Source organism: Felis catus, chromosome D2 (genome assembly GCF_018350175.1).
Source record: "Felis catus isolate Fca126 chromosome D2, F.catus_Fca126_mat1.0, whole genome shotgun sequence".
Taxonomy (NCBI): Eukaryota; Metazoa; Chordata; class Mammalia; order Carnivora; family Felidae; genus Felis; species Felis catus.
Genome location: NC_058378.1, coordinates 45,190,244 through 45,215,114, shown reverse-complemented (window position 1 = coordinate 45,215,114; position 24,871 = coordinate 45,190,244). Strand labels below are relative to the sequence as shown.

The window sequence follows — 24,871 nt, the reverse complement described above, 5'->3', positions numbered from 1 at the left end:
TGACCTTCAAAACTTCCCTGATTTCTTTCCCTTTTAATAGCAGCCATCAACATTTTATCTGGAAAGGTTTTTTTCCCTAGTTTTATTGGGATTTGATTGACATATAATATTGTATACAGCATAACAATTTATGTACATATAGTGCAAAATGATCATGATAATTCTAGTTAACACCCATCACCATACAGTTACAATTTTGTTTCATCACAAATGTGATGAGAACATTTAAGATCTATTCTTCTCTTAGCAACTTCCAAACATGCAATATAGTATTTTTTTTTAAGAGAGAGAGCACATGTGAGCTGGGAAGGAGCAGAGGGAGAGAGAATCTTAAGCAGGCTCCATGATGAGCACAGAGCCAGACACAGGCTCGCTAGATCTCACAACCCTGAGATCATGACCTGAGCTGAAATCAAGAGTTGGATGCCTAAGAGACTAAGCCACCCAAGGTGCCCCTCAATACGGTATTTTTAACTATAGTCACCATGTTGTACATTACATCCCCAGAACTAAGTTATGTTATAACTGGAAATTTGTACCTTTTGACCACCTTTACACATTTCCCCCATCCCCCACCTCTGGCAATCACAGATTGGTTCTGTGTCTGGGCCTTTGGTTTTTTAAATTTTTTTTTCAACGTTTTTATTTATTTTTGGGACAGAGAGAGACAGAGCATGAACGGGGGAGGGGCAGAGAGAGAGGGAGACACAGAATCAGAAACAGGCTCCAGGCTCCGAGCCATCAGCCCAGAGCCTGACATGGGGCTCGAACTCACGGACCGCGAGATCGTGACCTGGCTGAAGTCGGACGCTTAACCGACTGCGCCACCCAGGGGCCCCTGGTTTTTTAGATTCCACATGTAAATGAGATCATACAGTATTTGTCTTTCACTTAGCATAATGCCTTCACGTTCCATTTTTTTTTTTGCAAACAGCAAGATTTCCTTCTTTTTTATGACTGAATATTCCAATGTGTGTGTTTGTGTGTGTGTGTGTGTGTGTGTGCGTGTGTGTGTGTGACACATTTTCTTTATCCACTCAGCCACTGATGGACACTTAGGTTGTTTCCATGTCCTCAGTATTATAGATAATGCTGCAGTGAATAAGGGGGTACAGATGACTCTTTTAAGATAGTGATTTCATTTCTTTCAGATATATCCCCAGAAGCGGAATCACTGGATCAAATGGTCATCCTATTTTTAATTTTTTGAGGTAGATTTTTGATTTGCAGTTTCTGTACTACTTCAAGTTAGTACAGAAGCTTATCAACTGCAAACTTAATACCATGTTCTCCAAAAATACCAAAAAAAAACCCCACCCCGTATTAAAAGAAACAATATTCAAACAAAAAGATCTGATTAAAACCCAGTATTTCTGTAGCTCAAATGGAACTACCTACTCTTTGATATTTCAGAAGCAAAATAGATAAAGTTACCCAACACAATAACAAATTATTTTAGGCACCAAAATAATTGCAAAAATAGCTGAAAATTATGTTAAAATTATAGAATTCAGTAAACATATCCAATATGCACAATGATACTGATTTTCATAGTTTAAAACCTGAGAGAAATTTACCTTAAAAAGAACTCCTTTAATTTTTCATTACTCTAAAAAAAACAATTCAATCTCTATAATATACCCAAACAGGAATAAAGATTAATTTATGCTAGAGAGAGAGAGAGCTCACTTCAAGCTTTTTTGAATGACTGATCATCACGTTTCTTCTTCCAAACACAAAATTCATGTAGATTGTCACCTTAAATGAGATAAAGCATGGAAACTGCTTAAGCTCCAATCTAGTATCATAAATTACTCCATCAATGTTATTTCTCTTGAGCACTCTTTCTGCTCTAAAATTCTAAACCCCCAATAAAACCAACTTACTTTATTTCTTTATAATGCTTTCATCATATGTAAATGTATGAAGGCTATCTAAATATTTGTTAGAACAAATGTAGGAGGCTGAAGACTACTTGATGATGACTACTGACAACAGAAGCAGAGACACAGGTCATGTCATCAGCTGAGGAGACAAAAGCATCCCTAGACCACCGACTACATGAACACAACTAAAGATTTTTAAGTGAGGTCTATATGTGATATTTTTGAAAAATATTTGTACATCCAAGAAAATTTAATCATAATTAATTAAATCTATGTTGACTTTCATTTCAAGAATGTTTTCTGTAAAAAGAGCAATGTGCAATGTCTCTGCATTGGTAACCTATGTAATAAAACATGAAACTCACTAAGGAAAAGCAGAGCAGGAACCATTAATGTATCACTTTTAGAGATCTATCCTTATGTGAAAAAAGTAAACATCATTAATTGCAAGCATATTCCAAACTTTTAGGAGAATTAAGTGGATTAAGAAATAAAGATTAAGAGGGCATAAAGAATTTGACACTCTTTCTATGATTTCAATATATTTTATAGGCAAATTGACACATCCATCTGGCTTGTCAGAAGGGCTGTCATAATATTCTCAGGTTAACATTTTAATAAACGTTTTTCTCATTTTTCCAAGTATCTTAGACAGCATTAAAAACTTTGTAACATGATGTCACTGCTTTGGAAAAAGTCTGGTCGTTCCTCAAAAAGTTAAACATAGAGTTGCCATATGACCCAGTAATTCCATTCTAGCTATATACCAAGAAAAACTGAAAACTTACGTCCACACAAAAACTTTCACAAATGTTCATAGTAGCATCATGCACAATAGCCAAAAAGTGGAAGCAACTCAAACATCCAACTGGATGGATAAATAAGATGTGGTATATCCATCCATACAATGGAGTATTATTCCACCCTAAAAAGGAATGAAGAATTTGATATGTACCACAACAAAGACAAAACCTGAAAACCTGCAAAGTGAAAGAAACCAGACACACCAGGCAGTATATGGTACAACTCCATTTACATGAAATATTCAGAATAGGCAAATCCATAGATATGTAAGCGGATTATTGGCTGCCACGGGCTGGGAGAAAGGGGAAATGGGGAGCGACTGCTTCATGGGTACAGAGTTTCGTTTGGGGGTGATGAACAAGGTCTGGAACTAGATGTGGGGTGGCTGCACAAGACTGTGAACATCTTAACACCACTGAAACTTTTCATTATGTGAATTACATCTCAATTAATACAAGAAACTCTATGTCACAAAAAATAGACATTGACATCCTATCAGAGAAACATGGATTATTTTGGCAGCCCTTTAAAAACCTTATGGCTGCAGGGGTGCCTGAGTGGCTCAGTCAGTTAAGCATCCGACTTTGCCTCAGGTCATGGTCTCACCATTTGCTCCAAATGGAGCCATTTGCTTTATATACATTATTACTTATTTCAACCTCATGATACTTTACAAGACAGGTTAACTAACTTATCTAAGTTCACAACAGTAAGTTGTAAAGCCAGAATTGAAACCAAGGTCTGTTGGGCATACAACTGTTTTTGCCAAAACATTCTGAGTGTTGACTACAAAAGAATATATTTTCAGTTTAATTGGCAAACATTCATATTCTCTCCTGAACACGGTTTCCAAGTGGTTAGGAAATGAGAAAGAAAAAAGCGATTGAAAAGAACATTATTAAAGAGTAAAGTGAGGTGCCTGGAAAAACATGCAATGAATGCATTCTGTGCCCACTATATGCCACATGTGTGCTGGCATGACCATTGAACTGTTACAACAATCCTGGGACATAAATACCGGTATTTCATTTTTTACATAAGAGGAAGCTGAAGCTTAGAAAGTTCAAGAAGGTCCAAGTTTAAAGACATCACAAGGCTGGGGCGCCTGGGTGGCGCAGTCGGTTGAGCGTCCGACTTCAGCCAGGTCACGATCTCGTGGTCCGTGAGTTCGAGCCCTGCGTCAGGCTCTGGGCTGATGGCTCGGAGCCTGGAGCCTGTTTCCGATTCTGTGTCTCCTTCTCTCTCTGCCCCTCCCCCGTTCATGCTCTGTCTCTCTCTGTCCCAAAAATAAATAAACGTTGAAAAAAAAAAATTTAAAGACATCACAAGGCACAGAACTAGGATTAGAAATCAAATTCAGTTCATCAATACATATTTACTCGGTGCTTACTAGATTTCAGGGCTAGAAGAGGCACTTAGAATAGAATATTAGAGATCCCCCCACATACAGCTCAAACCAAACCCATTTTCTTTTCACTTAAGGAGTGAGTCATTGTGAAATTGAAAAATCCCTGTAGGTTTTTTCCTTTAATAGCTTTGTTTTAAATAATTATTCATGCTGGGGCACCTGGGTGGCTCAGTCAGTTGAGCGTCCAACTTCGGCTCAAGTCACGATCTCACAGTTTGTGGGTTCGAGCCCCACATCAGGCTCTGTGCTGACAGCTTTCTTGGAGCCTGGAAGAGCCTGCTTCGGATTCTGTGTCTCCTCTCTCTTCCCCTCCCCCATTCATGCTTTGTTTCACTCTGTTTCTCAAAAATAAATGAATGTAAAAAAAAATTTTTTTAAATAATTATTCATGCTTTGGTTAGATGTGTTAAGTACTGCCCCCTCAACTCCAAAGCTGACTGCCAGGAAAACTGAACAAACCTCTAGTAGCAAATGTAAAAATAGAAGCAATTCTGTCCTACATGCATGATTTTGAACGTACTGCTGGATGGAGAAGACCACTTTGGAAAATACACTTCACGTGTTCTGAAAGATGAATTAAACCCTTTAGCATTCTATGAAGCTTCTAAAGGTCTATCAGATGTTAAGTGACAACAGTGAAATTTCAAAAAGAACAGGATAAGTCAGCACCAGAGCTGGTTTAACATTAATAATAAGTGATCTAATAAATAGGCCTATGTTTGCCCAGTCAGGCTTTGCTTATTATGTCAGTTGGAAAGCCGGAAGGAAACTGGTTTTAACTCCCATACAACCTGTATCAGGACAACATCACTTTATCAGAAATGGAGCTGATGTCAGCATAACATCGAGACAGTTCAAATTTAAAACTGACCTTTCTTTTCTAATTGTTTTTGCAATTCAATCATAGTATAGAATTGAGGGCAAGCAACATTTACTGAGAGCTTTCTATGTACCAGACATGACATGAATCTTATTTAATTCTCACAGCCACTGTGCAAGATATTAACTTTGTCTTTTAGAGGAAGAAACAGAAGTTTTGAGAAGTGAAATAAGTTTTCTAAGGTCACACAGCTTTCAGAGAGGCAGAGCCAAAGCTCAAATTCAGATGTTAGTTATCATCATGTTCCAGAGCACTAAAAAGCTATCAGTTTCTTACCTTGTAAAGAAAGTTTTATAAAAAAAAAAAATAATAATAATAGCAGAGAAAGCAGAGTAACATAGTGATTTGGATTATAAACTGATTTAGTACCTCAAAAGTAGTATAGGGTGATGTTGACCTATTAAAAATTCCTGGGAAGGTCACTGTGAAAGAGAATATATATAAAGTGCCTTAAAGTTAAAATAATAGTCTTTTAATAACATTTAAAATTAACAAATAAATATAATACTGAATACTATCAACAGAGAATTAAGTTAAAAAAGAAAAAAAGGAAAAGGAAAAGTTCTATTCTAAAACAATGGTGTTTAAGAGACTGGACCAGTGTAGGCTGGCTTAAGGTAGCACTTCCCAGTTAACTCCATGAAAAACCAATCCCTATAAAAATATGGAAAGATAATGAGATAATATAAAGATACGGAAAGAAATGCCAGACTTAACACTAAGCCAGTCTTCTTTCCAGTTACAAATAGTACAACATAGTGCTTAAAAGTCTTCTGGAGTCAGTCTATCTGGGTTTGAGTCCTGGCTCTTCTACATACTAAGCCATGACAGTGACTTTGGGCATGTTATTTCACCAATCTGGACCTCAGTTTTCTCCTCTGTAAACAAAAGGAGGTAATTGCAGAAGACAGACTTGTTGTAAAGATTAATATATATGGGATTGTTAGAACAGAGCCTCAAAATACTAAGTACTCAATAAATGTTAAATTGTCAGTGGTAATATATCATTTCCCTGAGTCTTTACTAAGCTGCTGAAAATTGATGCTCATTATTAATCACCAAACGGGGAAGGGATATAGTATGCAGTTTCCTCTCAAAATTACATGATGGAACCCACTTTTTCGCAGCCCATCAAAAAGACTGGTTAATGTGGGGTTTTTTTTTAATTTTTTTAATGGTTATTTATTTTTGAGAGAGAGAGAGAGAAAGTGAGCATGAGTGGGGGAGGGGCAAGACACAGAATCTGAAGCAGGTTCCAGGCTCGGCTCCAAACTGTCAGCACAGAGCCTGATACGGGGTCACATCCACAAACCAGGAGATCATGACCTGAGCCAAAGGGGGACGCTTAACTGACTGAGCCACCCAGACACCCTGGTTAATGTCTTTAAAACAAAAAACAAAAAACCATACTCTGAGAAATAATAGAGAATTCCATCACTTAAATAAAATGTTAAAAAAAAAAAAAAAAAAACAAGAACAAAAACAAGATTGGTGCTTCCCAGTTGGTGAACACATCAAGGTGCTGGAAGGGTGACGTGTCCAGAATGGGCGTGGAAGTGCCGTTTCCCCCATGCCCTGCCCTACCTGTCTCTTCCATTTGGCTGTCCTTAAAAATAAACTAGTAATACCTCCTTACAGATACCAGCACATGGATTCAGTGCCCAGAACCTATACATGTAGTGGAATGAAATACCATTTTGTTTTCCATTCCATAGCCTGCATTGGCTTCAATCCGTTAAATACTGCCCCCTAAACTCCAAAGTTAACTGCCAGGAAAACTGAATAAACCTTCAGTAGCAAATGTAAAAATATAAGCAATTCTGTTCTACATGTATGATTGTAAACATACTGTTGGATGGACTGATCATCAGATCATTCATTCAATTATCCAAAATACTGTGTGTTATCTATTCAGTCATCATCCAGCCTGCAATCATCTGAATAAGAACAAAAAATGTTTCCCATCATCAAGATATGGCCATCTATGTAAGTCTCATATCCCCTGTATAGATTTAAAGTCAATATTCAGATGTTGTTCTTGCATTTGATGTTTACTGTGCCCATTTGTGAAATTTACAGTCATTGCTGGAAGTGCCAACCATGCCACCCTATCACTAAGAATTTTTCTAAGCAATATGTGTCAGGATCTTCAGAAATGCGTACAGCCTTTGATCAAACAAATCCATTTCCAAGAATCTATACTATGCAAATAAATAAAGAATACACAATAAAATTTTATGCAAATACACATATTGTAACATGGTTTAATATTCTAAAAAATTAGAAATACAGTTGACTCTTGGGGTGCCTGGGGTGGCTCAGCTGGTGGAGTGTCCGACTCTTGATTTTGGCTCAGGTCACGATCCCAGGGTCATGGGATCGAGCCCCATGTCAGGCTCCGTGCTGAGTTGTGGAGCTTAAGATTCTCTCTCCCTCTGCCCCTCTCCCCTACTTGCATGCTCATTCTCTCTCTAAAAAAAAAAAAAAGAAAAGAAAAGAAATACAGGTGACCTTCAAACAAAGAAGAGGTTAGGGGCATCAACTCCCACACAGTCAAAATTCTGACCATAACTTTTAACGCCCCAAAGACTTAACTGATAGCTATTGTTGAGCTGAAGCCTTACCAATAACATAAACAGGTGATTAAAACCTACTGGTAGGTATAAAAACAGGTGATAAAATACCTACTGGTATGTAGTATGTACTATATACTGTATCCTTAGAATCAGTAGGTTAGAGAAAACAAAATATTATTAAGAAAATCCTAAAAAAGATAAAATACATTTACAGTACTACATTGCATTTGTTGAAAAAAATCTGCATGGGCATGCCTGGGTGGCTCAGTTGGGTAAGTGTCGACTCCTGGTTTCGGCCCATCCTGTCGACTCAGGATGAACCCCACATTGGGCTCTGTGCTGACAGCATGGAGTCTGCTTGGGATTCTCTCTCTCCCTCTCTCTCTACCCACCACCCCGTCCCACCCCCCACCCTACCCCTGCTAACATGTGTATGAGCTTTCTCTCACTCTCAAAATAAATAGACAATTTTTTAATCTGCATATAAGTGGACCTGCGTAGCTCAAACTTGTTTTGTTCAAGGTCAACTATACTCAGAAAGTCTAATTTTAGGGGAAGGGTTAAATACAGAGTGGTATATTCATCATATTGTGCAATCATTACAAATGATGTTATGAAGGTTATGAATAATGCTATGTGAAAAAGCAGATTACTAGTTTAAGTTTACAGTATAAGCATAATTATTTACCTAAAACAAACAAACCAGCAAAACACCAAATAATCAAAATTTAGAGAAAAACTCAATCTAAAAAGAAAGACACCAAAATACCAAGTGCGGTTGATTTGAGCCATGGGTAACCCTTCCTTCCTAACTTCCTACACTGTCCAAGTTTTCTTTACTGAGTATATCTTACTGTTAAAATATTTCTTGAAAACTCAAAAAAATAAAAGGTCCAATTGTTTTTTAAGGTTGAATTTTTCTCTCCAAAATTGTCATTAACTCCTACTTGCCACCACTTGCCTTTGAGCTAAAGTTCTAATATGACAAAAGAAACAATATGAGGCAAATCAGCCTAGTGGTTAAAAAGATTTTAAAAAATTGTGGCATGTGATTTCTTTTGAATATTATCTATTATTTTGTGAGAGGCAGAGATAGTTATATATCTAAAGAAATCATGTTTTCTGCTGGGAGAACTGTTCTTGGTTTGTATAGTGAAATCATACATACCAATTATTTCTTTTTTTAATTTATTTTCTTTCTTTTTTTAATTGAAGTATAATTAACACACAGTAATATACTAGCTTCAGATGTACAATACAATGATTCAACAATTCTATCTGTACATTACTCAGTGCTTATCAAGGTCAGTGCTCAAGAGCACACCAATATTCTTAGGGCTGCGCAAAAACACCATGCATCATGCTTCTAAGTATTCCTTGCCCCGAGGAAGTCTGAAAGCATATTTTAAATATGCCAAAAATTGGGCGCCTGGGTAGCTCAGTCGGTTAAGCACCCGACTTCGGCTCGGGTCATGATCTCGTGGTTTGTGAGTTCCAGCCCCACGTTGAGCTCTGTGCTGGCAGCTCAGAGCCTGGAGCCTGCTTCAGATTCTGTGTCTCCCTCTCTGACCCATCCCCTGCTTGTACTCTGTGTGTGTGTCTCTCTCTCTCTCAAATAGGAATAAACATTAAAAAAAATTTTTTTTTAATATGCCAAAGATCAACGTAAAACCTTTGGCTTCAAGAAAGACATTTTGGGAGAGGTAAAATTTTGAGAGTATTATTTTGCAACTTTATAATTTGACACATTTTCTAATTTTAAAAATAGACATTTAATGTGTAGCATTTCAGGTTATACTTTTTAACTTAAATATGACTTAAATACTGCTGCAATAGTATTAAATTTTTAAGTCATGAAGAAGATCATTAATCATCCTTACTGCTAGTCCCTCCTTTTGGGACTCAGAATTTTTTACATACCCTTTCAAGCTGGCATCAGGTTTTCCAAAGGACTGATGACCTATGATTTCTCACCCCAATTTGGACTCAGGATTATCTCTACCTACCTACCCACCCCTTAGAGAGAAGTTTGTCCTGGTGAAAAGATCACGTGACCACCAATCGCTTCTGCCCTGCCATGCTCCTTACCAGGGCTAGGCCTTGCCAAAGAAGAAAACACCTCCATGCTAGGGTTCTTCATGACATGCTGAGCAAAGGCCACAGATTGCTAAACATTGCTAAGCAGACCTGAAAATAATGAAGTCATCCAGTTTTGTGCACAACCAGTATCTCAGTCTGTCAGCATAAATACATTTTCCCACAAAATCGATAAAAATTTTGAGACCAGCTAAGACTACCATGTTTTTCATCATTACCACAATCATCCAAACCTAAGCCCCTCCAATTTAATTCCTCTTTGTCGCTGCACTCTGATCTCATTTCTGGTGTGTACTCCCCCTCCTCAACTAGCGCACATGTCCAATAGCTATATTTCCTGATAACCCTTTAAATGTTCCACTGTAAACAAATACCCTAAACCTTGAACCAATTTGAATAACATTCCAGCAGTCTTTCTGTCTAAACTAAAATCTGAATGCAAGCTATTCTTTCTCCTGCTCAGCCAAGGTGAGGCATGGAGGTCATTCTTTATTCACCAATGCAGTTCTTTACCCTCATATAAAAGTACCTCTGTAGAGGTTTATGTCCTGTTCCTGCCTTTCTCTCCTTGTTTCTGTCATCGACTGACCTCTTGGTCACTCTCCCACGTTCACTAAAGACTTTGGAACAAAGTTCATAATCTTCCCAACCCTTGTCCTAGAACCATTCTGAGCAACTTACTTCCTCTGTAGCTGGCTCCTGTTAACACCCTAGCTTTACAGTTCCCTTATCTGTTCAACCCCCGTAACCTTCACTTTCTCTCTACTTCAGAAATCTGCTCCATAACCAGCTCTTGCAGTCAGTCATAACCAGCAACTGCTCCTCCTATTTAATCTGAAATTTAACTTAATCTTAAATTCCAATATCCAGTCTCGACACTTCATATCCCAGCTGCTTTCCGGTTTCAAAAGTTACCCCCTATTCAGCTTAGCCTCAATGGCCCATTGCTTTAAACCCTATCACTGCTGAAATCTCTTGCCTCCCTTTCTGCCACACTGGCCCATTAGACGGGGACTTGTTCAACTTGTCTGCTCACTCAGGTTGCTGGGCCCTGACATGGGGGGAGAAGATCACTCATACAACTATATACACCACAGCCATGAAATATGTGTCATTACAATTCGTCTAAGTAATCCATTCCATTAGCCCTCTCATTTCCACCAATAGCCTTCTGAAAATGCTCCCTTCTCCTCAAACTCTCCCCTATAATCACTATTTTCTTACTCGATAAACTCAGCTAATGACTTTAACCTCCCCACACTTTACTGAGAAAATTAATCAAGTGTAAGGAGGCCCCAAATCCCTCACCTACCACCCAAACACTTTTCTTCCTCAACACCATCTCTCCTTCCGCTACTCCTCTGTCAGTAGAAACTATACTCCTACTCCTACTCCAGCCCTATATCTTCCCTCCATTCCCACTAATCCTGAGGATAACATTCAGTCTCACATACTTCCTTTTTCCTGTATCAACTTCTCCCTTTCTGCCAACTTCTGTGTAGTGCATAACCATGTTGAAGTCACTCTCATCTTGATACAGCATGCCCTCTACCTACTATCCTTCAAGTTTTTTTTAAAAGAATGTCTGCACTTACTGTCTCCACCTTCTCGCAACCTTTCACCCTTCATCATCAGCAATCTGGCATTTATCTCCACCACAGACGCTCCATCGATGCTCTTCTAAAGACCATCAATCAGCTCCTTGTTTGCTCAGTCCTTATGTCCGTTGACCTATTTGAGACATTTGACACTGCTGACCACTGTTCCTTAAGACTTCTCAGTTTTCATTTGACAACCGGAAACCTACTTTATGACCAGAACTGGGGATAAAATGAGGAACATGACAGAGTTAAGCCCTCAAGGAGCTTAGAGTCAAGTGGGGAAACTTCTATGATAACTCGTACTCTTCTTTCAACCTTGCAGACCATTCCTTCCTTTCTCTACTCGGTGCTCAGAGACTGACGTTCCCTCAGGACTCCTTCCTTTGCTCTTCTCACTTCCATCCTGGGATTACCATGTTCACACTGCCTACTCACTGATGACGACCAAATATATATCTCTAGTTTAGAATTCTATCCTGAATTGTGGACTCACTCATTCTATGAAAAGATATTGGTACTTCAATATCTATCTTGAGAGTACATAAGTTTTTAATTTTGATAAAGACAAATTTATCTACTTTTTGTGTTTCTGGTGTCATATTTAAGTGTTTTTTTAAGTTTCTTTATTTTGAGAAAGAGTGCACGTGCCTAAGCCAGGGAGGGGTGGAGAGAGAGGGAGAGAGAGATTCTCAAGCAGGCTCCACACTATCAGCACAGAGCCCAATGCCGGGCTCAGTTCCATGAACCATGAGATCATGACCTGAGCCGAAATCAGGAGTTGGATGCTTAACCCACTGAGCCACCCAGGCATCCCTGATGTCATATTTAAGAAACTGTTGCCTAATATAAGATGAAGAATATTTACACTTACATTTTTTCTAAGAGTTTTATAGTTTTGGCTCTTACATTTAGGTCCTTAGTCCAATGAAACCACAATTCTTGAAAGTTAAGAATTTCACGTGCAAGATCTAAGGGTTTTTTTAAATTCTAAATTAAAAAATTTTTTTTTATGTTTTAGTTTATATTTGAGAGAGACAGAGACAGAGCGCATGCAAGGGAGGGGCAGAGAGATGGAGACAGATTCTGAAGCAGGCTCCAGGCTCCAAGCTGTCAGCACCGAGCCCAACGTGGGGCTCAAACTCACAAGCAGTGAGATCGTGACCTGAGCTGAAGTTGGATGCTTAACTAACTGAGCCACCCAGATGCCCCAGGGTTTTTTTAAGTTCTAAAACCCTAACTTTCAGCACCACAGACCAAAGCAAGAAAACTTTCCTGGTAGAGTTTATACTGTAAACTACAGCATAGAGGAAGTAGGAGGTGCTGGTGTAAATGCAATTCTCCCACAACAATTGAGAGGACATAAAAACCTGAAGGAGGAGTACAGAGAGAAAGGGGAGCTAGAAAATAGTTAAAAGTTTGGAATTTTTCCTATCCCATCTGCGACTATGTCTTGGGGCGAGAAAGGGTGAAAAATGTTTGTGGGTAAGGACTCAGAAGATAACTGTCTTTCCCTTTTGCAAGTTATGGTCCAGGGAACTGTATGTCTTTTAGCAAAAACCTCGCACCTGCCACTATATTAATGTGGTAGGTCAGTAACAGCCAAGGACATGCTCATACTATATTCCTGAAAAGCTGCCTCAAAGACCCAAGCACACCAGCATGCTGTAGAAACCATTAAGAAGTTTGTTTGGGGCCACTGGGCCCAAAAGAGCCCGGAATTAGGGTGGGTCCAGCACACACAGACCTGCTGACCAGAGGTCAGTAGTAGCAGGGACATCAGCTTCAGACACAGCACAGCAGGCAGTGCCAATCAAGACTAAGCCAGCCAAGGTACAGCTCAGCAATGGCCAAAGTCAGAAAATGGCACAAAGATAAGATGCCCCCTCCTCAATGCCAGGAAAAATTATAAAGCTTCTCTACCAGTAGCCCCAACCCAGAAGAAAAAAAGGAGAGCTATGTGGAAAACTGAATCCTTGTAGAATGAAGCACAAAAAAATAAAAAGCTGAAAACACAAAAAGAGTAGGTAAGAAACACAGAAGATAAAGTGAAGGAGGACAGAATGGGGTAGAGACAGTATTTGAAGAAGTACCAGTTGTGGGGCGCCTGGGTGGCACAGTCGGTTAAGCGTCCGACTTCAGCCAGGTCAAGATCTCGCAGTCCGTGAGTTCGAGCCCTGCGTCAGGCTCTGGGCTGATGGCTCAGAGCCTGGAGCCTGTTTCCGATTCTGTGTCTCCCTCTCTCTCTCTGCCCCTCCCCCGTTCATTCTCTGTCTCTCTCTGTCCCAAAAAATAAATAAAAAACGTTGAAAAAAAAATTTAAAAATAAGTACCAGTTGAAAATGTTCTAGAACCTAAAGGGGCCCCTGGGTGGCTCGGTCAGTTAAGTGTCTAACTTCGGCTCAGGTCATGATCTCACGGTTCGGTTCTTGAGCTTGAGCCCTGCGTTGGGCTCTGTGCTGACAACTCAGAGCCTGGAGCCTGCTTCTGATTGTGTCTCCCTCTCTCTCTGCCCTTCCCCCACTTGTGCTCTGGCTCTCTCTCTCAAAAATAAACATTAAAAAAGAAAAAGAAAAAAGAAAAGAAAATGTTCTAGAACCTGAAAAGATTTGCATCTCCAGATTCAAAAATCGCAAAAACAAATATACAACAGAAGATATCAGTAAAGCCAATAAACTAGTCAAATGAAGAGACACACTGTCTGGTGAGCTGCCTCCCTAATCTCTTGCCATTTCTTCTTCTGCCTCTCCCTCCCTCCCCAACAGACCTACACATACACACACTCTAGCCACAATGAACCAAGGTGCAGTTACCTAACGCATATCATTTTGATCAGGCTTTTTTGGTTTAAAAAGACATTTCGACCAGCTCTGTAAGTGGGGAGGATATTATTAAGAGACACATGGATTAGAAATAAAACTAAAATTGGAAAGCCATCCTTCTGACCAAGTCACATCACAGGTTTCTGGCCAGCATTTAGACTGGACATGGTTGGGTATCTGCCCAAAAGGTGGTCAGTCATCTGTAACCTGAGGAACAGGATGAAGGTCACAGGGTATCAAACGTGACCATCAGAAAGAGCTGAGCTAAGAACACAGATCATGAATAAGATCAATAGTACAGCTCCAGGTAATTCAGCAAAAAGCATGTTGGTCAATATGACAATTTGGCTAACATGACAATTAAAAAAAAAATCAATCTGTACCATTGCTAATTTCTTAATTTTGATAAATGTATTCTGGCTATATAAGATGTTATCATTAGGGGAAAATGGGTGAAGGGAACTCTGCAGTATCTTTGCACCTCTTCTATATATCTAAAATTATTTCTAAAGAAAACTTATTTCAGAACAAATTATTATTAGCATAATCACTTCAAAATAAAAATAAAATTTAAGAAGTGGAAAAAATGAATATATTTAGTCATTGTTTTTTCAACTGTTAGTATCTTAAATTTTTTTTTTTTCCAACGTTTATTTATTTTTGGGACAGAGAGAGACAGAGCATGAACGGGGGAGGGGCAGAGAGAGAGGGAGACACAGAATGGGAAACAGGCTCCAGGCTCCGAGCCATCTGCCCAGCGCCTGGCGCGGGGCTCGAACTCGCAGACCGCGAGATCGTGACCTGGCTGAAGTCGGACGTTTAACCGACTGCGCCACCCAGGCGCCCCGTGTCAGTATCTTAAAATATATCCTGGAGTGCTTGTGCCTAGATACCGATTTTTAAGCATTCTTCTTTCCTATTTCAGAATTTTCAGGTCTTAATCTACTCTTTAAAATTCAAATTCAGGGGTGCCTGGATGGCTCAGTTGGTTAAGCGTCTGACTTCGGCTCAGGTCACAATCTCTCACGATTTGTGAGTTTGAGCCCCGCATCAGGCTCTGGGCTGACAGCTCAGAGCCTAGAGCCTGTTTCAGATTCTGTGTTTCCCTCTCTCTCAGCCCTTCCCCCCATTCACCTTGTCTCTTTCTCAAAAATAAACATTAAAAATTTTTTAAGTATATGTATCTAAAAATAATAATAATAAATAAAATAAAATAAAATTCAAATTCAGAGTCAGGGTGGGGGATTGGTGGGGGACCAGGGGTAAAAACAGAAGAAAAAATAAAAAATCAAATTCAGTTTTTGCCAGTTATTACTATTTTAACTAATAACTATAGAGAAAAATTAGGAAGATTTAAGTGTTTCATCATGAGAACCAATATAAGAAAAAGTGACTTGGATTAGAAATGACATGAGTCTGCAGAAATAGGTTAGGAATAAATGTAACTATCCCTTGTTGTCCCATCTGTTATGTTTCTGAGTTCAGACAGCAGATCTTGGATCAGCGAGGAATGCCTGTAGTTGAAAACGCACAGTCATTGCAGACTGATGGGGCAGTCTTCCTATTATTTTCATAGGCACACTTTTAAATTTTTCTCTAAGAAAATGTTAAAATAAATGACAACCATTAATGGTAAGGAACTGGACTTTCTCAAGGTTCAGGTCTTTTAGTTTTTTGCTTTTTTTTTCAATTTAATTTTTTTCTAGTTACTTTCAAGCCAAGTGTGATTATTTCTCTCATGTTTCCTTCACTTTTTTTGGTGTTTGTATTGCATAAGAGGCATGGCAATATGAAATTACACAAGATAGTCAAAGTCTGTCATTCTTTAGAATACTTATTAAAATACACCAAACAATTGTTATTCAAAAATAATTCCATTTTATATCTGACCTAGAAAAAAACACATGAAGGTATGGATAATAAATACCTGCTGTCAAAAGAGCCTTTCAACACAACTTCCCTTGATCTTGAAGTCCTGACACCTCTCCTGTCTCTGTATCAGCACTTTCGCACTGATACACTGCTACACGCTGATATTTCATGTTTTTTAATTTTATTTATTTGCTTTGAGAGAGAGAGAGAGGGAGGAGCAGAGAGAGAAGGAGACAGAATCCCAAGCAGGCTTCATGCTGTCAGCACAGAGCCCGATGACAGGCTTTGAATTCACAAACCGTGAGATCATGACCCGAGCTGAAGTCGGACGCTTTACCAACTAAGCCACTCAGGAGCACCAATACTTAATTTTTTTTTAAGTGTATTTATTTTTTTTGAAAGAGAAAGAGAGCACGGGAGAGATAGAGAGAGAGGGAGAGACAGAATCCCAAGCAGGCTCTGCACTGTCAGCATAGAGCCCAACCTGGGTCTTGATCCCACAAACGGTGAAATCATGACTTGAGCCAAAATTGAGTCGAACGCTTAACACACTGAGCTACCCAGTCACCCCAACACTTAATTTTTTTTTAAACAGCTGGCCAGAACTTCCACTGTGGGTGGCTGGTGATATCAATTTCTAGAATCTAGAAACCTTTGTGTTTCATTGGTTTTATGTGGCCCTCCAGGAATACAATGATAAAGATTCTGTCTCTGACAAGAAAATTGTGGAGGACAAATATATGTAAAGGGCATCTTTACATATCTGCCCCCAGTATCTTCAAAATAGTCTTATCCCAACTGTGTTTCTGATAGTATGTCCTATAACATAGAGGCTCCAATGAAATGGTCACTTCTGCCCTTAGCACAACAAAAGAACTTCCAGTTTCAACATAAAGGCCAGATTAGCCCTCCTGTTGACTTAAGCCACTTGCCTGTGTGTTACACCATTGACAAAAATTGCTGGTGGCAGCTTAATTTGAAGAGCTCATGAAATCATCTGAGCATTTTATATTTCATTATATTTACCATATTGTCCCCCAGAAGCTGAGGATGGGTTTCTGTTCTGTTCTCTTATCTGGCAACACAGTAAATATTGCCTTCTAAGTGTCAATGGCAAAAAAAAAAAAAAAAAAAAAAATTGAGGCATAATCTTAAAACTATAATCATTATATAAAATCTCAAAGGGAACTAGACTCAGCAAATGTCTCAATGTAGAGAACATGAAACATAATGATAGTTTTCAAAGGGAACTAGAATCTGTAGATTTCTCAATGTAGAGACATGAAACCACAAGCATAATTCCCAGTATTATATTTAAGAATGTTTAACCCCTCTGAAACTGTGTTTAAATTCTAAGGAAATATATTATCACAGTAAGAACACAGAGCGGGCAAGCTATTTTCTGAAGCAAATACAGCAAACACTGCTGGTTGCCAACTTCACAATTATTCCTCCTGCTCTTTCTTCCTTGCTGGCAGTGCCTATCTGTACCTTAGAAGTTCAAAGTGTCAGAAAGCCCTACTTCTGGCTTCCTTCACAGCAAGGGCATGGCATATAACCCATTCCTAGCTACTGAGGCCCGCCTGAAAGAGCTGAAGCTGGCTGGCAGGCTTTTGGAAAAGATTTTCTTTTTCATGTTTATTTATTTTTGAGAGAGAGTGCATGAGCAGGAGAGGGGCAGAAAGAGAGAGAAGGACAGAGGATCCAAAGAGGGTTCTGTGCTGGCAGCACAGAGCCAGATGCAGGACTTGAACTCATGAATCATGAGATTATGACCTGAGCCAGACGCTCAACTGACAGAGCCACCCAGGCACCCCTGGAAAAGATGTTTTTTTTTTTTTTTAATGTTTGTTTTGAGAGAGAGAGAGTGTGTGTGTGTGTGTGTGTGTGTGTGGAGGAAGGAGCAGAGAGAGAGGGAGACACAGAATTGTAAGCAGGCTCCAGTATCTGAGATGTCAGCACAGAGCCTGATGCGGGACTCAAACCCACCAACCGTGGGATCATGACCTGAGCTGAAGTCAGATGCTCAACTGACTGAGCCACCCAGGTGCCCCAAGATTTTCTGTTACCAACAAAGAAATATGTATGGGAGGAAACTGCTGTTCCTACATAGCATAGTGCTACACTCTACACAGCACTTAGTTGTTAACTTGATGTGACCCCTGGAACTGATATAGCAAACTTACAACCATGAAGAAAGAGACCACCAACTTGCTGAACGTAACACAGAAAAGCTCTTGGTTCCCTGATAGAACCACTGAGCCCTATACCAATAACCTACGGGAATAGCCTTGCCCCCAGGCTTCTTGTTAGATTATAGTTATCTCATTTAGTTTGCAGCTTCAGTCTAAGGCACTTTTATTTGGATAATGTCCCAACTAATACAGCTAGCAAATATCTTGTTCACTTCAAGGCCAGGAAGTTAGGCCACTGCTACTTAGCTGACCCCAACCATTACCAGTGTCTCTTCCTGGATCCATACTGCCTCATTCATGTTTTTCTTTTCTACCTTTCAATAAGAGCAGACTCAGTGTCATTACACTCATAGCTATGCTTCACAATAAAGTCTGTTTCTTCCATAACTCTTCCATGATAGTCAATGAGAAGATACTTTTTGCTTCTCTGACCTGCTTTTCAGTTATGTCTGCTTTTAACAGCATCACAGACATGTCTCAATTTTTAGTAAAAATTTTTACACTTTTTTCCTTACTATTCTAACTCCAATCCCATAGTAAGATCACAAGTGATCTAAAATTTCCAAAATGAAAATGCAAAACCTAGAATAAAGATTTGCTTTTATAATGGGTCATCTACATAGATCAATAGAGCTGAGGGGTGAGGCACTCTTTTAACATACAAGGGAAACAAAAGATCTCAATTTAAAGACAAAGACCGAGACATAATGAATTACGTACAGGTGAGTTCAGAATCCCTTCTTAGTACAGTTAATTTTTAAGAGACCTATTTGTTTCTTGCATACTATGCTTAAAGAGATTAAGTTCCTACAATGAGTTTTTATGTTTATCCACAACATGGAAAGAGCCCTTAAGCAAGAGTTGATAAAAACCTTTGTTGAATATTATTCACCTTAACCAAACTAGAGAAGTAGATATAAGTGACATTTAATTTATTAGGAAAAAAGTTTTTTTAAGAGGAAAAAAGACTACAAACTCAGATCCTTTTCTTGGATTTTGTTACTGTTTTTTGCTTACTAAAAAAACATGCTCACTAAAGGGGAAAAATGAAAATGACAAACTTTTCTGAAAATCAATTAGAAACACAAAAGCAAGTATCAGAAAAAATTTTCCTGAAAATTATAGCACAATGGCTTGAAAAACAATCCATGATGCACCCAAATTACCAATATTGGAAAAAAAAAAAAAAACAGAATTAGAGAATACTAATTTTCAACCAAATTGATGCTTAAGCCAAACTGTTATCATGATCAAACTGCTTTCACCCAGAGTGTATGCTACCCTATATTCTCAAATCATTGTCTCATTTACCTTCAGGCCTTTGCATTTGGTGTTCCCATAACACAAGGTTCTCTTCTCTCCTCACACTCAACTGGCTGATTAATGAAGTACTAATAAGCACTTGTGTAAAACCTCTTGAAATATAGGGCGCCTGGCTGGATCAGTCACTAGAGTATGCAACTCTTGATTTCACGGTCATGAGTTCAAGCCCCATGCTGGGCATAGAGCTTACTTTAAAATAAAATAAAAATAAAAATAAAATAAAATAAAATAAAATACAGTAAAGTAAAATAAAATAAAATAGGAGTGCCTGGGTGGCTCAGTTGGTTAAGTGTCTGACTCCAGATTTCAGCTCATGTCATGATCTCAGTTCATGAGCCCACATTGGGCTCTGCACTGACAGTGTGGAAACTGCTTGGAATTCTCTCTCTCCCTCTCTCTTTGCCCCTCCTACACATGCAGTGCACTCTCTACCCCTCAAAATAAATAAACATTTAAAAAATAAAATAAAATGTTGTCACAAAATAATCTTAAAAAAAACTATTAAAATTAGAAAGATAGTGACCTAACAAAAGAAACATCAAATTCTTTAGTTCCTTGTTTAGAAGCTCTTATTTAAACTTTTTTTTTAAGTTGTATTTATTTATTTTGAGAGAGAGAGAGAGAGAGAGAGAGAGAGCAAGTAGGGGAGAGGCAGAGAGAGGGAGAGAGAGAGAATCCCAAGCAGGCTACTCACCAGCAGCACAGAGCCCAATGCACGGCTTGAACTCACGAACTGTGAGATCATGACCTGAGCCGAATCAAGAGTCAGACGTTTAACTGAGCTACCCAGGTACCCCTAGAAACTCTTGTTTAAAAAATCAAATATTTGACTTTTCTACTTATGTCAAATGAGAAGTAAACAACTTCATAGGAAAACAAAATTCTGATGGCTATTAAATTCTTCCTAAGTTCAAAATCACTGCCCATACTTAGGAAGATAAAGTCATCCTGAGAGAAAAAAGTCTGAAAACAGATGTTCTATGTAATAGGTTATTCATGGTTGCACTGCTGTGACTTCAAGGTATTAGAAGCAACTTACATGCCCATCAATGAGAGACTAGCAAAAATAACTATGGCATATACATACAACAAAATACTGGGCAGTAAAAGAAAAATAAGCAGCAATTAGGCAGTGAAATAAAATACATCTATTGGAAAAGAAGTAAAACTATCGCCCTTTGCAGATGAGCTTGTAAGTAGAAAATCCTAAGAAATCCACTAAAGTAACTAATCATAAGTAATAAATGAGCTCAGTAAGGTGAAAGCATAAAAGATCAATATACAATAATCGGGGCACCTGGGTGGTTCAGTCAGTTATGTGTCCAACTCTTGGTTTCAGCTTAGGTCACAATCTCACAGTTGTTGAGATTGATCCCGGTGTTGGGCTCTGCACTGACAGTGCTGGAGATTCTCTCTCTCTCTCTTTCTCTCTCTCTCTCTCTCTCTCTCTCTCTCTCCCCCTCTCTCAAAATAAATAAATAAGCCTTAAAAATAAAAATATATAATAATCAATTATATTTCTATAACGTGAAGTGAACAACCTGAAAATGAAGAAAACAATTTGAGTTACAATAGCATCTAAGAGAATAAAAGGCTTAGTGATAAACTTAACAAAGGAAGTACAGAACTTCTACTCTGAAAAGACAAAACACTGCTGAGAGCAATTTTCAAAGACCTAAGCAAATGAAAAAACATCTCATGTTCATGAAGCCCAGATGGGATATTGTTAAAATGGTACAACTCCCAGGGCGCCTGGGTGGCTCAGTCAGTTAAGCATCCGACTTCGGCTCAGGTCATGATCTCACGGTCCGTGAGTTTGAGCCCCACGTCAGGCTCTGTGCTGACAGCTCAGAGCCTGGAGCCTGCTTCAGATTCTGTGTCTCCCTCTCTCTCTGACCCTCCCCCATTCATGCTCTGTCTCTCTCTGTCTCAAAAATAAATAAACATTAAAATTTTTTTTTTAAAAATGGTACAACTCCCCAAACAGATCTACAGATTCAACACAATCTCAATCAAAATTCCAGCTGAAGTCTGTGCAGAAACTGATCACTTGAATCTAAAATTCATATGAAAATTCAAGGCACTCAGAAGAATCAATCTTGAAAAAGAACAAAGTGAGAGGACTCACACTTCCCAATTTCAAAATTTACTACAAAGCTACAGTAATCAAGATAGTGTGGTACTAGTCTAAAAAAAAAGACATATGGGCAAGTAAAAATGAACTGAAGAGTCCAGAAATAAATCCTCATATTTAGGTCAATTAATTTTTGATAGAGTGTGTAGACAATTAAATGGGGGGAAGAAACAACCTTTTGAACAAATGGATATCCACCAACAGAAGAATGAAATTGGATTCCTTCCTCATTCCATGTACAAAAATCAACTCAAAGTCCATTTTGAGACCAAAATGTAAAAGAACTAAATGTAAAAAGACCTAATGTAAAAGCTAACACTATAAAACTCTTACAAGAAAACATAGGTGTAAATCTTCATGACCTCCAATTAGACAATGACTTCTTAGACATGACACCAAAAGCACGAGCAATAAAAGATAACATTTATAAATTGAACATCAACAAAGTTAAAAATGTTTGTGCTTCAAAGGACACCACCAAAGATGTGGAAAGGCAACAACAGAACAGTAGCAAACGCCTCCGAATCAGGCATCTTATAAAGGATTTGTATCTAGAATATATAAAGAACTGTTACAACTCAACAATAAAAAAGACAAATAATCCAGTTAAAAAATATGAAAAGGAGGAAGGCCTGGTGGCTGTCGGTTAAGTAACCAGGTCTACTCAGGTCATGACATGAGTTCAAGCCCCGCCTCGGGCTCTGCACTGACAGCTGTGAGCCTGTTGGGGATTCTCTCTCCCTCTCTGCCTCTCCCTGACTCTCTCAGGCATGAGTGCTCGGCCTCACTCTCCCTCTCTGTCTCTCTCAAAACAAATAAACTTTAAAAAAAAAAAAAATAGGAAAAGGAAATGAACAGACATTTCTCCAAGAAAAGATATGCAAATGACCAATGAGCAGGTGAAAAGATGTTCTACATCATTACCCATCAAGCAATTGCAAAGCAAAACCAAAATGAGCTACCACTTAACACCAGATAGTAACAAGTGTTGCGGAGGATGCAGAGAAATTGAAACCCTAATATACAGCTAGTAAGAAAGAAAATGGTGCAGCTGCTGTGGAAAACAGCTTGGCAGTTTCTCAAGATTAAGAAAGCTTTTTTTTCCCCCAAAGGTTAACAGCAATTCCACTTCTAGGTATATACCCAAGAGTTCAGAAAAGCTATGTCCAAACAAAAACTTGTACAAGAATGTTCATAAGAGCATGATTCACAATAGCTAAAATGTTCATGATGAATGGATTTAAAAATGTAATACAGTAACACAATACATACTATTTAGCCATAAATATGAAATACTGATACATGCTACAACATAGATGAATCTTTAAAACACTGTCCTAAGTGAAAGAAGCCAATCACAGAGGGCCACATATTGTATCATTCTGTTTAAATGAAATGTCAAGAAGAGACAAAGAGAGACACGGTAGAAAGTATGCATTTTTTCAAATCATTTTTTTAAAGATTATGTTGTTCATTTATTTATATGCTATATCTTTCTAAATCCTAAAACTCTTCTTCTGAAATATTTTTAAAAGCACTTTCAAACACAAAAGCATGCAATGATCAAAGAGAAATAACCTGCAATTTTAAAACAGCTAAGGAAAACTCATAAATGTCAAAGGCAGAACATGGATTTGTCTTTGTTGAAGGTTATTAAGTGACCAAAATTCCCTTCAAGTTAAATTCTGGCCTCCTTTTGAAATGGAAATTACTAATAATAAAACTTTCATTTACAAAATAACTGTATACTTTATAAAGGCAATCATCAATGTAATATATGAAATTGTTCAATCACTATATCGTACACCTAAAACAAATAAAATACTGTATGTTAACTATACTGGAATTTTAAATAAAATAAAATAAGAAAAAATCATCAATGTAAAGCTGAAACTTACTAGGCTTTATATCACAGTAGTTTAAATGCAACAAATACTTAAACTATTTCTTGGACAGTAGCAATAGAATAACTTTGGAGTCGAATACACAGGTTTGATTCCCAGACTGCTATTTACCTGCAAGGTGACCATCAACAATGTATTTGGCCTCTCTGAGCCTCAGTTCCCCCTTCTGTTAAATCGGGAATTACAATACCTACTTTAGTTTAAAGAGAAATACTCCCAGCTACTTACTAAATGGGGGAAAGGAAAGTAGTGTTTGGAAAATATCACTCTTTTACCTATACCATTTGAATTTTCTGTATGATTTGAATTTTTTTTACAACTTATAATTTTAAAACACAATGGAAAATTTAAAAATAAAAGCATCTACTTTATAGGGTACTTATGGAACCATTTTGTAAGATATTTATACATAGGAGGCTCTCAAACATAATTTCCTCACTACTTCCATAGCCTTTCCCACTTTTGAATTCAGGTGAATACAACTTGGAAGAAGTTAAACATTTATTTTTCAGAAGGCTATGGCTATCAAGAAAGAGATAAACAGGGTAATAAAACTAAGCTTCCAAACCACTTTCCTCAAAACATACCAAAGAATTTAATCTGAAGAGAAAAAAATGTCCACATATTTACTGATGTTAATCACTTTATTCTAAAATTTTAGGATTTGGGGTTTGGTTTTCATGGTGGTTTTTTGCAATATAAATCATAATACCATCAAGTGAAAAGGAAATCTGGTACCTTGATTTTTTTTTTTTTTTTTTTTTTTTTACCAACAAGACAAATTCAGGATTCAGTTCAGAGAGTATTTTTCACTGAAAAACAACATACAAATATAAATAATGATACATTTATCTAGCAAATAAGATAAAGTATCAGCTGCATCTTCTTTGAGAGCACACTGAGATAGATGAATATAATCTAACGATCTAGGTTGTTGCTTTATACTTTGTGGTATATTGTAAGAATTAAGGACATTCTTTTCCATATTCTAATAGATGCATAAAGTGAATGTCAGGAAGTTGTTTTGCAGATCAAAAAGGTGCCATTTTAAACCACCAAAGTACACTGGAGCCACTAAAGTTGGTACTGTGGCCTTTGTTTGGTAGCTTTTCAGAAGACTGAGTCATAGGACTTACATGCGTCTTACCTACCCATAGGAGCCTATAACTTTAGCATTGCTCATCACATATGTGTAAGTACAAAATTAACCCTCATGTAGCTTAAAGTTTACAAATCCTATTCTGGACCACTTAACACATATATTACTGAGAACTTCCTGGAGTATTATTATTCCATTTCTATAGTGCCTTTTTGTTTTTAAAACTATTTCAAGAACATACTTTTGAAAAGGGGAAACACGGTCAGTAAATGT

General features: G+C 38.0%; 1 protein-coding gene across 7 annotated transcripts in view; it reads right to left on the bottom strand.

Annotated features, from left to right (window-relative positions):
- The window catches only part of SHLD2 (shieldin complex subunit 2), an 84,149-nt gene that overhangs the window by 58,338 nt on the left and 940 nt on the right, over positions 1-24,871 (bottom strand). Inside the window, exon 2 of one of the 7 annotated variants that reach the window (XM_023240635.2) lies at positions 11,247-11,382. The exons of 4 other annotated variants lie outside the window; for them this stretch is intronic. In XM_023240635.2, coding sequence (XP_023096403.2) covers positions 11,247-11,283 — 37 coding nt within the window. In that variant the 5' untranslated portion in view covers positions 11,284-11,382. Of the gene's footprint in view, positions 1-1,689; positions 1,754-11,246; positions 11,385-24,871 lie in introns of those variants that run through there. 2 more of the 7 variants (XM_045040245.1, XM_045040246.1) reach the window with 2 other exon arrangements.